We start from the raw sequence: 12,387 nt of genomic DNA on the forward strand, positions 1-12,387 counted from the left end.
TTTTAAAATGGAGCTGTTTCTGGTTCCTTTTCACAGCCCTCCACCCTGGCAGGTCCTGCTCTGGGCAGGGCTCTGGGGCTGGTTGCTGGGCAGGAAGGATGGAGGCCAGCCTACTTTAGAAGTACGGCCAGAGGGAAAAAGCATCTGCTGTCCAGTAAGAACATCTAGCCGTGATCTGTCTGTGAGTTAACACAGGCCATAGACATTTGGCTAGTAAACCCTGAAATCGTTTGAAATTTTACGGAGCTCAAACGACAGTTTTCAGAAGGGATCATAGATGTTTCAAGATCCCCAAGATCATTTGGTGTTTTTTCTACCACCACCTGGGTAGGAGAGGATGTAGAAAAATTTCAGCACTAAATATTTAATGGGCACACTGAGCTAATGCTCTGAGATTCTGTTTAATGGATCTTGGCTGGGACCTGGGTATTCGTGAGTGTACTGCTCAGCCAGGGCTGAAGACCACTGCTAAGGGAAAAACACAAATTGGACTTGGATACCTGGTGAGAGCTTAAGAATAGAGAGAGAGGAATGTTTTAAACGTGTTCTATTCAAAATATGATAAGGAGACTTGAGGCAGAAAAAAAAAATGAGACAAGATCCTTGAAACTATGAGCCTCTGGGGCTAATAAGCTTAGAATGCTTGTAGCAGGGAGAACTTTCTTGGCCTGGTGGTAATGGGGAATTCATTTTTAAGTGAGGAGAAAAACAAGTTTAGTCATAGCCATTAGCATGATACTTATTTTGTCAGGAAAGTATGGATTAGAGTATTTTCATCAAGTCTCTATCTGTTCTCTTCCCAGGGGCTAAGGTCTAGCATTTTCAGCCTGGTTGAGGGCAGCAGTGAGACTTAATTCGAATGAGACGAATTGATGATCAAAAACTGCCTGATAGGCAAACAATGAGTGAATGAATAAATGGACGTGCTAACCTAGCCCACCCCTATGAAAATAATATTCTCATTAAGAGTAAAAAATTAGGCAGCAAAGTAAAAAAGAAAAAAGGAAACAGTAAAAGCGAATATCCAAAAATAACCTCTCTAAATCCTTCTGTACATATCTTGTTGGAAAATAATACTTTTATATAAAGGGGATCCTACCTGATTTTTTTTTTCCCCTCTGAATTGTATTGTGGCTCTCTTACCACATCAATAAATATAGGCCCACATCAGTTTTAAAGGCTGAATAGTATTTCATTACATGGATGAGCCATTTTTTGATCTGTCTTTGTTGATGGGGATTTAGGTCATTTCCAATGCAAAGCTATTATCACAGAAAGCATCCTGTACATGCTGTGATGATCTACTTCTTTTATGACACAGTTGCTTAGCCAGGGAGTGGCGATGACAAAAGCCCATGTTCTCCCACTGCACAGCTCACAGCTTATTGTATTATAAATCATCTGTTACTTGCTTTGTATTTCCTCATCCCCCTCCTCCCACACAGTCATAATGGGCTCGATGGTGAGGGGTAAAGTACACTGTAGTAATTCAGTCCCGTCCTTTCTCATTGGTAGAATGTGCCGAGTTTGGATTGCCTCTCAGAGTACATTGACAGTCAGCAGAATGGCGTCTGATTCCGAGCAGCTCGTGAGAAACCCACTCTGGCTGTATCATCCCAGCCGTTACCCTAACAGTGAAGTTCCAACATATATCGAATTTACGTGAAGTGATGGGGAAAGTTCCTATTTGCCTCATTTAAAAAAAAAAAAATTATACTGAGCATGTATTTATTTCTCAAGAACCTAATAAGGGCCTGCTGGGTGCCATGCTCTACGCTTGGCACAGGAAACATGGAAATGATGGCGGGCACCGAAGACCCACTCCTCCGGGGCTTAGGTTCACATGGAAGGGCTCGCAGCGTAATGATCCTAAATGTCCTTTTCCGTGGAAGTGAAGCCGCTGAGGCTCATCAGGACCGTAGCGTCAACAACTTTGACATTATAGAGAAACGTATGAGGGAAATGGTTTTACGATTTCCTTGGACAGATAAGACTGAAGTGTTTTTGTTTTTGTTTTTTTCCTGGTGAAAACTAGAGGAAGTTGACTTGCCCTCGTTGATCAGAACAAAAATGTCTCAGGCAAACCCCTGCCTAGTCTTTTCATCTTCAGTGTGGGTCATTTTCCTGGCAAAAGAACAGAGGGGTCATGAGTTTCGGTTTTATAAGTTTAGAGTTTGGGGCGACAGAATTACGAAACCAATGTGTGATCATTGTGGCTCATAGTCTCTACTAGACTAAAAAAAGACTTGGGATAACTGGAGAAGGTTGATTATGGCTTGAGAAATTCAGAAGAGGCAGTGGTGGCTCCACTGACTAGAAGGGACTTTACAGACCAATTACTTAAAGGGTTTTAAGGTCTTTCAGGCTCTTCTTTAAAAGCTTATCGAAGCTATGGGCCCCTCCTCAAAAGAAAATGCACTTACGTGCATAAGCAGAGATTTTTTTTTTTTTTTTAATACCATCCTGAGCAGTTTGCAGATCCCCAGCCTAATAACGCATGATCTGGTCTCATATCTGGTTTTATGGGTAGAGTTACTGGGGTTTATGGAGGAGGATAACTCTGAGGTCTGTGTATTCTTGCTGATAAAATATTCTTAAAGAAGCATTTTCTTTCTTTCAGCACTGGCTGGATCATTCTAAACCCATAAAAAAGCAGATGAAAAGTAAGTAAGCAAAATTTAGCCTACTCATTTATTTCTTTTATCGGAAAGTAAACTTCTTTGCCAATGTTTTGAGATGTTCGTTTTTCATTGCTACTTAGTAGCATTTTTTAAATAGAGTCAATTTTAAGTGGATGATTTTTAATTTCTTAAGGCTGGCCAAGTGTCAGAGTTTAAAATTTGAACAAGAGTTTTTAGTAGATGTTAAAAAACAGACTATGCTCTCATTTGAAATCAGACACACCTGCCAATGAGAACTGATTAATCTGCTATTCAGAAACATGGCTTTATACTTATTACACTCACTTTCTAGTGAATAATAGTAAAGTGGATTCAGAGAATGGGAGAGCAGGTGGGGTCTTTGACAGTTGGGTCCAGCTCTGATTTTATAGATTTTATAGGTATAGGAACCTCGTTCCTTTACTGTGCATGTGTGCGGGGGTGGTAAATTTTTAAAAAATGTAACACTTTAAGGTATTTTTACTGTGTATTTAGATTACAGAACACTTGGCTATTTATGTGCCATTTTCCTTTAGCTCACTTAGTATTTTGTAAAAAGTTAGTAACAGTTTGGAGTACCATGGCAATCAGAGGTAAAAGTAAAATGTCAACTCTTAGTAATTCATATGGTTTTCCTCCAGATTGAGGCCGTTAGCTAAGCCATCTTTGCCAACACAAGCCATTTTAGTTTCCAAACTAGGATTGAAAATAACTCGCTAGCTTTGTATGAGCCGTTGTGCCCTCACGGTGTCGTGGTGAATGTGATAATAGGTTTAACGTGTTTTTCCTTTTGTCCATTCTGTGATTTTCAAAATTGGGGAAAAACATCTTCAACTTTCCATCTCCAAATGTTTAGTTGGACCTGCTTATGCTTTGCACTTTCGAGTTAAATACTATTCTTCAGAACCGAACAACCTTCGTGAAGAGTTTACAAGGTAGGACAAAATACAAAGCAAGATATCCCCTCCCCGCCCCCCCCCCCCCCCCGTAACACTTGCCTTACTTATAATTTGGGTCTTCTAAATTGTGGGTGTGCCTCCCTTTCCATCTGCTGTCTTTATGTTCTGAGCAAGAGTCGTTAGCACTTTGCCTGTGCTTATCTCTATATTCTTTTGAAAACCCATGCTTTGCTTTATTTGACCTTCCTCTTAGTGAATCAGAATGAAAAAAATTTTTTGTCACATTTCTGTTTCGTTGGGCCTTGGGTGATTTGGTTAGTTGTTCTACGGTACTTTTATTTTTGTCTCAGATACAAAAGGGGAAGGCAGGTTTTGGAAGAGCATTTCTCCGTCCAAAATTGCCGTGTTATTATTTTAAGAGACTGCAAAATATTCCCGTGATTATTGCAATATCAAAGTTGTTAGACTCTATGTTATCTTTCAGCCCCACTGAATTTCTTTTTATTGTGTGCCGATGTCTATTAGACTTCAGAAGCAATGTTGAAGCAAAAGAGACTTAAAAACCATTTTAAGTGAGGAGTTTCCCTCCAGCCACCCTTTTATCAGTGAGATTCTCTGCCCAGCCCTGCCTCATGTCCGCAGGACCTCCTCGTCATTGTTCATTTGATGGATAGTAGTGGTGACATGTAAGCTGCTGGGTGATCCATGGTGGCGACCACTAGCTTGGAGGTGACTGCCTAAATAACACTTTAAAGACTGCTTATCACCCTCCCCTCCACTGGGCTTCTGTAGTTAGGTTTTCCTTATAGGAATTGGAAGTTCTGGCCATGTCAGCACTGTATCCTCCTTCATGGGGGTCCTCAGTTTCATGGTGGTTAAGTCCCTGTCACAGGCAGGAACATTTTGGAATATACCAGGATCTTCAGCCCCCTTCTTTAATTTCTGGGTCACCCACATCCTCCAATATCCATTCCACAGAGAGTGACTGTCTGCATTATTTTCAAAGTTCAAACAAATTCAATTATCCTAGTGTTCCCCTTCAGAGTCCTTTATGAAACATGCTGTCATCAAAGCCAGTGATTCTTAACCAGGGTGGTGTGAATCAGAAACACCTGGGAAGCTTTTTGAACAAATCAGATTCCTGGGGACCACTCTTATGTGTGAGATTCTGATTCAGTAGATGTGGAGTGTGGCGTGGGCAGCTTTGGTTTTTGCAAAGCACTGTAAGTGGTTCTGATGCCCACATCCACCTGGTTAAAAAAAAAAAATCACTTATTTATGCCAAGACAATTTTTTTTTCTTTTTTTTCTTTTTTTACCTAAGTGAACTTGTTATTCGCTGCCTTCTTCCCCCATTTTTCATTACCCCTGTAGCCACCAGCTGCAGTCCAATTCCGGGATTTGTGTGTGTATGTGCTGTGTGTATGTGCTTGCACGTGTACAGTTTTTTTAAAAAGAGTTTGTAGTTAAACTGCATCAGAAAAAAAAAAAGTGGTAAGCTGTTGCTAACCACAATCAGCTATAAACTTTTGATACAGTCAGCTGCAGCCTTTCTGGACTCCCTGGTGGGGCTGGCTGAGAGCCAGGTCCCGTGGCTGCACCTGCCCCGTCTAATCGGACACATTGCATGCCTGTGTGTGTGAGCGCTGTGTGCTGTGTTCCCTTCTGGAGCAGTGAGGGGGTTGTGGAGGCCATTACTGGACTGTGCTGTGTTCCATGTTCCATCCTCCAAGTATCTTGCAAGTTCCGCACATGCACTCACCTTCCTAGCTGGGTTCTAGGATGCCTTCCCAGAGACGCAGGAGGAGATGCTTCCACCAAAGTTCTCATTTGCGTTGGACTCCCTTCTAACAATTCTGGGCTGCGTGTGGGGCGGGGTTCATGATGGGAAGTTGGGGATTGGAAGTGGCTGGAAAAGAGTTACCCTCTGTTGACTTTTATATATGTTTGTCAGGTACCTGTTTGTTTTACAACTCAGGCATGACATTCTTTCAGGAAAGTAAGTACGTTTTTGTTCTCTTAACTGGGAATAATCATAGTATATTTCTAAATAATTCACTGTTTTGTTTTTTAACTCTCTTACCCCTGTTCCCTTTTCAAAATTCAAAAAAGAAAAAAGTATACCAGGCATTGTGAAGTGAGTCTAATACTTGTATCACTGTCATCATCATCTTATTTTAAATGATTACTATATGGCTTGAAGCATTTCCAAGAGCATTTAATATCTTAAGTGATGTGTATTTGGGAATAATTCTCTCCCTGATCACATCACTGCCCCATTCATAATGGCTTTTGTTGTTTTTGCAAGCAAGATACGTTATTAGTATGTATACACTTACAAGTTTTTGAATAGTCAAAATGTCTCATTCATTCACCATCTACATTTAAGTAATATAAAAAGGTTATGTTCTGATTCTGATGGAAAGAGGTTCAGACATCTCATCTCATTTCCTTTGCTCCAATTAAAAGTGGTTTTTAAATACTAGGCCTTTGGCTACACAATGATTGTTGAGCACAAGAAGCATTGGCACTAAAGTGGTTGATTTCACATGGAATATTAATTTATTTTAAAGATATGAAATTTAACAGTCCTAGCTTTTACAGTTTTATCATTTTTTAGCATATGTATTGACTATTTTACATGAAAAACTAAGACTATACTGAATCTAAAAAGCAATACCAGATATTGAAAAGAATACATTTTGATTTTGAATATAATCTGAAGGAAATTTAAAATGTGATTTCCAAATTTGCTGTCTCTCAATAGAATGTGTGCTATAAAAATCTTAGTGGACTGTATACTATAGAACAAGTAGATTGTATAGTGTATACATTTGCCTTATTCAGCCATGCAATACAGATCTTTGACTGATGTGTGTATTATGAATGTGTATATTTTTATCTCTCCCCACCCCTTTCTCCATACTGTGCTCCTCATATTAAAGGCCTCTTAACTCTAGTAAATGTCTTTGGTTTGGAAAAATATTAATGGCAGCATCTTGCATCTGTATAGTGCTTTGCAGTTTGCAGGTACTTCAGCCTGATGCACTAACTTCAAAGCAGAATGGTGTTCCGGTCTAAGCACTGCCTCCTACCAGCTGGATGACCTTGGGCAAGACCCGTGAACACTCATTTCCTCATCTCTAAAGGGGGTTGGGGGAGCACTGGAGACGCTCATCCTAAGGTTTTGCAAACTCCATGCATTGACCAAACTGGATGATATGTATGAAAAGGCTTTGAAAACTACAAAGTGCTATAACAATGTATGTCATTAGTATTTTTTCTAACTAAATTTGTGATATTAAGTGTGAGTAAGATCCTGATTTGTAGTAGTTATAACACACATCTATGGCTGTGCCTCAGGTATACTTAGTAAAATGCTTGAGTATATCCAGCTGTCCTGATAATGTTAGATATTGTGTCCATTTATTTTTATATTATGACCTCATTTCAAAAAAGATTTAAGGCATCTTGAAAAGACCCATGTACTATATAAGATGAAATAAGTTTAAAAATAATGCAAAGGGAAGGCTTTTTATTCTGTTTCCCAAACCACCATTTTTGTGAAATTTGGTAAAATTGCTCACAGGGTTAATAGAAATTGTACCTAGATTGGATTATATTACCATAAGATGAGAACCGACTTTGGGAATATGTCGTGCAAGTCAGCTTGTTCTCATTCTTTAATGTGGACAGCAAAAATAGAAACCACCAAGAAAATAATTATCTAACTATCACTACCTTTTGAAAAATGACTTTAATGACATTTTGTATGGTTGTTAGTATTAAGGTTCATATATAAAATTAATTTTTCCTTTTTTTTTTCCCCCAAGATTGAAATGCCCATATGAAACAGCTGTGGAATTAGCTGCTCTCTGTCTACAAGGTACATTATTGTTTAGTGGTAATTAGCATTTTAATGTTATCGCTTTCATTTCAACAAATGAGTGACTACTGGGCACCAGGCACAGTGCTCTACTTTGAATATAATATGGTCTCCATCCTCAAGTGACGTGCAGTCCCACGAGGACTACATGGCAGCAGCACATACTCTGTATGTGCACAGCACAGTGAAGGTCCTTCGGGAATAGAGACCCGTGGGCGGCTAGGAAGAGAAAGGCCTGTAGGGGGATAAGTAGATGAAAAGAATCAAAGGAACCAAGGTACAAAGTATGTGCAGAGAGGTACCAGCAGTTGAGTGGTGTTGGAAGGTGAAGTTCAAAAAGCTGGTTAGGTCAGGTGGCCACCTTGGCCCCCATTTAAAGAGCATGGATTTCATGCTGTCAGCAGTGGTGCCTTCGGAGGTTCTTAAGAGGTGGGCAGGCTGGTCAGAAGCGCTTTTAAGAAAGGTTCCACTGGCTGTGATGGGGAGAAGGGACTAGAGCAAGACCAAGATTGTGGCCAGTGGTGCAGTGAGGAGGCGTTGCCGTGATAAAAAGAGACCGACTAGGGCTGGGGGTTACACACACACACACTTACACACCACAAAAAACAGGATTGGTGGGACGAGAAGAAGGGCCTGGTCGTTAGACTTAAGACTTCAGAGAGGAATCAGAAGTGACTTGTGGGCCACTAACAAGAATAAGTGACAGAATGGATAGAGGAGTTGCGAGACATCTTTCTAGGGTCCATTAACCGAGTGGCAGCTTTTTGAATATGCAAATCTGGCTCCATGAGAGAGGTCAGGCCAGAGACATTGACGGGGGATCATCAGCATATGGGTGGAGTAGGATGGCGAGGGGTGTGCCTGCATGACTGTCGACACTAACGGTTCCATCCATATGATGCACTGGTGGAATTTAAAATGCACAAGAAACGTACTTGCCAAAGTCTCCAGCACTAATTAAGAGGATACTAATATGTAACTGCACATAAGGAATTTCGTCAGCACATCAGACAGACATATGCTGTGAATCCGTTTACCAGGATGTTCATTGGCTTCCACAGAATAATGAATTAGGATGTATTCATTCATAATTACTAATGATTTTTGAACACCATAATAAGATTTGGCTTCTCACTTTTGTATTTACCACTTGTCGAAAGTTGGTATAAGTCTTTTCAAATCATAAAATTAGTGCACGCTCCTTACAGACTATCAGAACAATAGCACAACAGACAACCAGACAGAAGGAAGTTGCCCACCGTCCTGCGAGCCACAGGCAACCCAAGTTTCCATGTATGAATTTTGAATGGAGTCTTTAAAGCGTAATTCTATTCAGAGTCATGTATAAATTTTTTGTATGATTTTCTACTCGCTATTTGCAGTACACGTATTTTGGTATATTTTTGCTCACAAAGATGGTTTTCAATGACTTCAGCCTATTCCCTTTCTCTGATACTTCCATTCCTTAGTCAGTTTTAGTTCTTATCTTCTAGGGGGGCTTGTTATACAGTAGGCGCTCAGGAAGTGAAGAACAAATTGAACGGAGTAGGAGAAGCACCCAAGAACTTTGGGTGAAGGTGAAGCCTGTCCGTGAGCTTTGAAGGCACTGGTGGTAGAGGTGACGACATTGTTATCTTTAACTGTCTGTTCCAAATACAAAGCTAAGTGCTTCACATCCATTTATTGCTAATACAGCAGTCCTAGTGGTGAGTGCCATAAGGATGTGTAAAGGCTTGGGGAACTTGGAAATGGACCGTCCACTTTGGCCAGGTACAGATTCCCCCAGCTTGTCAAGTAGCACCCACCTCAGAGTTTCTGAGTCTCATACCGCCAGGCTTGGTGGCCCAGTAATACGTGTCGGGGTATAATTAATGAGATGAAAGCATTCATGTCAGACCTGGGGCCCCCAATCCAGGGGAGAGGTTTCTTCCTAAGGCCATTGGCCCAACATGCCAACCCCTATGTTGTCTTGAATGATTAGAGGACAAGGCTACCCAGGTTACCATATCACACCCTGCGTAATGAAGGCATTATCACACTCATGAATTCCAGCTCTAGTAGAGTCATACGTTTTGCCCAGAGCCAAAGAAGACAAGAATATCCTCTGTCTCTGAGCCCTTCCGGAAGAAATTACCCATTCAAGTTAGAACCACGTTAACGTAATTTAAGATGCAGTCATTATGTCAAGGTACAAATAAAAAGACTGAAGACGTACACAGATATCTCTGGGAAGTTCTTGTTACTTTGTCCTTCCATGCCCCTTCCTCCCCCATCTTATCAGTAAATGCCGTAGCCCACTTTTCAGTTCAACCACAGCAGAGCCAGCTTGCCTCAGACATAAAGGTCATTAGAACATCTCTGTGGGTTTGAATAAAATGAAACGTTGTGTTTATTCTCATGCAGGAGGCTTGAAGACCTGTCTTTCTGTGGTTGTCCTTGAATTAATGGTGCCTCCAGAATTAGGATGCAGTAGCCCTGCATAGAGGTTTTGCCCTTTGGGGAACTAGATTTATGGTAGATTTGAAATTTAATCTAGGCAAAAAGGAAAGAGGGAGGATGGGACAGTTATTTGCTGTGTGCCCATGCCTTTTTTCATCCTTGTAACAGTTCCCGTTGCACAGATAAGGCGTCAGTGACCCAGCGAGGGGAAGTGACTTACCCAGGTCACACAGATCATATGCGCCGGAGTTGCGACTCAATCCCTCCCGTGTCTGAGCTGTTTCCACCTCCTTCCACAGCTGGGACCTGGCTGCAGAGTTCGCAGACTGAGTGAAGTGTCAGGTTTTGCCGGCAGGTTTCTGGAAGGCAGGCATGCTACCTCAGCATGAGCCTCACCCAGGCCTACTTGAGTTCATTCTGGTGAGGAGGGTTGCCAGCCCCGTGCCTGGCCTCAGGGCAGCCTTGTCATGGGCCGGCTTCTCCCTCCTGTGCTTGCTTGATGGTGTCCGTGGACTTCTCCAGACACCACTAAACATAAGCAGAGGTTACCTCACTTTGGCCCACGGTCGCAAGAGAAGAGTGTTTCATATCAAGATCTCGTCCCAGATTGCCCCTCTGGCCTCGCCAGGTCCCTAGTTTCAGGGTGACCTCTTGGTTGGCAGTCAGTGGTGGCCTCCTGCCTTGGAAACCCATTCCTCACCTCTGGTCAGATTTTTCCAGGGCAGAGTTTTTTCCACGTCTGCAAGCCAGCTGGAGTCCCTGTCCTGAGAGTGTGCTGTGGGACGGGGCTGCTCAGCGGCCCCACGCTGGGCCTGCGGTGGCCCCTGGGAGTGATGGAAAAGGCTGCTGGGTGCATAGTGAGTTGCCGTCACTGTTGGTGCTCAGGCACATGCTGGCTGCTCTGTTAGTGGGATTCCCTCTGTTAAGCAGTGGTTCTCAAAGTGTGTTCCCTGGGTCAGCCACATCAGCGTCACTCGGGAACTTCTTAGAAATGCAAATTCGCAGGCCTTTTTCCAGACCCAGAATCTCTAGTGGGGCCCAGCGATGTGTGTCAGGAGACCTCCAGGGGACCTTGGTGCACGCTCAAATTAGAAAACCACTGTCATAGATCAGTGCTTTTCAAAGTAACATGCGCACCAGCCACCTGGCCATCTTAAGAAAAATCAGGTTTATAGCTTCCTGAATTCTGGGGTTGAGCCTGAGATTCTGCATTGTGAGAAGGCTTCTTGGTGGCCCTGATGCTGCTGGTCCGTGGACCGCCCCCGCCACCTTCGTGCAGCAAGGTATTAGAGGGAGCTCTGGAGGGTCCCTTTTCATCCTGGGTTTTGTTTCCTGAACTGCAGAGGTAGGGCCAGGGCAGGGAGAGTGGATTTTCTTATTTGTGTCCTGGAAGGATGGGGGCTCCTGTGTCCTCAGGCCCTCTGTTCCGTGGGGGACTTGGTGAGAGCAAGGATGCGAGCAAGGATGCGCAGTTCACGTGGGGCTTTTTGCTGGGTTGCCCGCGTGGCCGCTCCGCTTGCTGCACGCCCGGCTCCCTCCCAGGTTCTGCCTGAGTTGCCGCAGTTGCTCCTGCAGCCATCTCACCCCCTCCCCTCTCCCTCCCTCCCTTCCTCTCTCCCTCCCAATGTATTTTCCCCCTGGATTCTGCATGTACTGAATTCTTGATTCGTCCTCTCCAGCACTATAGACCCTGGAGTGCTGCCTGGATCCACCTTTAAAAAGAGCTTTGTTAAATGGATATTTCCGGACAGGTCCTCAGTCCCTGCAGTTGCCTTTTGTTGCACATTCAGGCTCTACCACTTCGTGGGGGAAATATAATCAGGGCCTCCCTGGGTAGTGGAAATAGTCGGGAGAGAGACAGTGATAACTCAGATGATGGTGTTTCGGCCGTTGGGAATGATTCTTGGTGATTCTGATGTACATATGGGTACCGAGTGGGGATTAGATCCTCCTGAAAAGAGAGAGTTATACATGAGGGGTACCTGTGCTTTCTAACCATGCAAAATGCCTTTGGACTTGATTGCAGCAATGACGAAAAGCACTCAATGTCTCCTGTTTTTCTCCCTCTTATGAAACTTGCAGCGGAGCTTGGGGAGTGTGAGCTTCCAGAACACACGCCAGAGCTTGTGTCTGAGTTTCGGTTCATTCCAAATCAGACAGAAGCGATGGAATTTGATATCTTCCAGAGATGGAAAGAGTGCAGGTACCTTGATGCTACCCGCTAGCATTCTGATATCTTTATTTGTAATATATATAAGCGTTCGCCAGATTCTTTGACCTACTGTAAAATTGCAGCTCTGTCTCCTTCCCTCTCTCCTGTGCTTCAGTCCTGCTTTTCCAAAGCCCTTAGGACATCTCTCTTTCCAGAGACGTACAATGAGAACCAAAGCATACTCCCATTTCTGAATCACAGAGCCCGGTCCTGACTAGCTCGTTGCCGCCTGGGAGCCATTGCTCTCCTGGCCTCCTAAAGAAAGCGGGAGGTGCTGCCTAGATATAGTCCA

At 43.1% G+C, this 12,387-nt stretch overlaps 1 protein-coding gene across 6 annotated transcripts in view; it reads left to right on the top strand.

Moving 5' to 3' along the window:
- The window catches only part of EPB41L4B (erythrocyte membrane protein band 4.1 like 4B), a 117,611-nt gene that overhangs the window by 40,076 nt on the left and 65,148 nt on the right, over positions 1-12,387 (top strand). For all 6 annotated transcript variants that reach the window (XM_036238962.1, XM_016130036.2, XM_036238964.1 and 3 more), the window contains exons 3-7: positions 2,621-2,663; positions 3,517-3,595; positions 5,513-5,557; positions 7,392-7,444; positions 11,966-12,086. In XM_036238962.1, coding sequence (XP_036094855.1) covers positions 2,621-2,663; positions 3,517-3,595; positions 5,513-5,557; positions 7,392-7,444; positions 11,966-12,086 — 341 coding nt within the window. The remainder of the gene's footprint in view (positions 1-2,620; positions 2,664-3,516; positions 3,596-5,512; positions 5,558-7,391; positions 7,445-11,965; positions 12,087-12,387) is intronic.

Source organism: Rousettus aegyptiacus, unplaced genomic scaffold (genome assembly GCF_014176215.1).
Source record: "Rousettus aegyptiacus isolate mRouAeg1 unplaced genomic scaffold, mRouAeg1.p scaffold_m13_p_3, whole genome shotgun sequence".
NCBI classification, from domain to species: domain Eukaryota; kingdom Metazoa; phylum Chordata; class Mammalia; order Chiroptera; family Pteropodidae; genus Rousettus; species Rousettus aegyptiacus.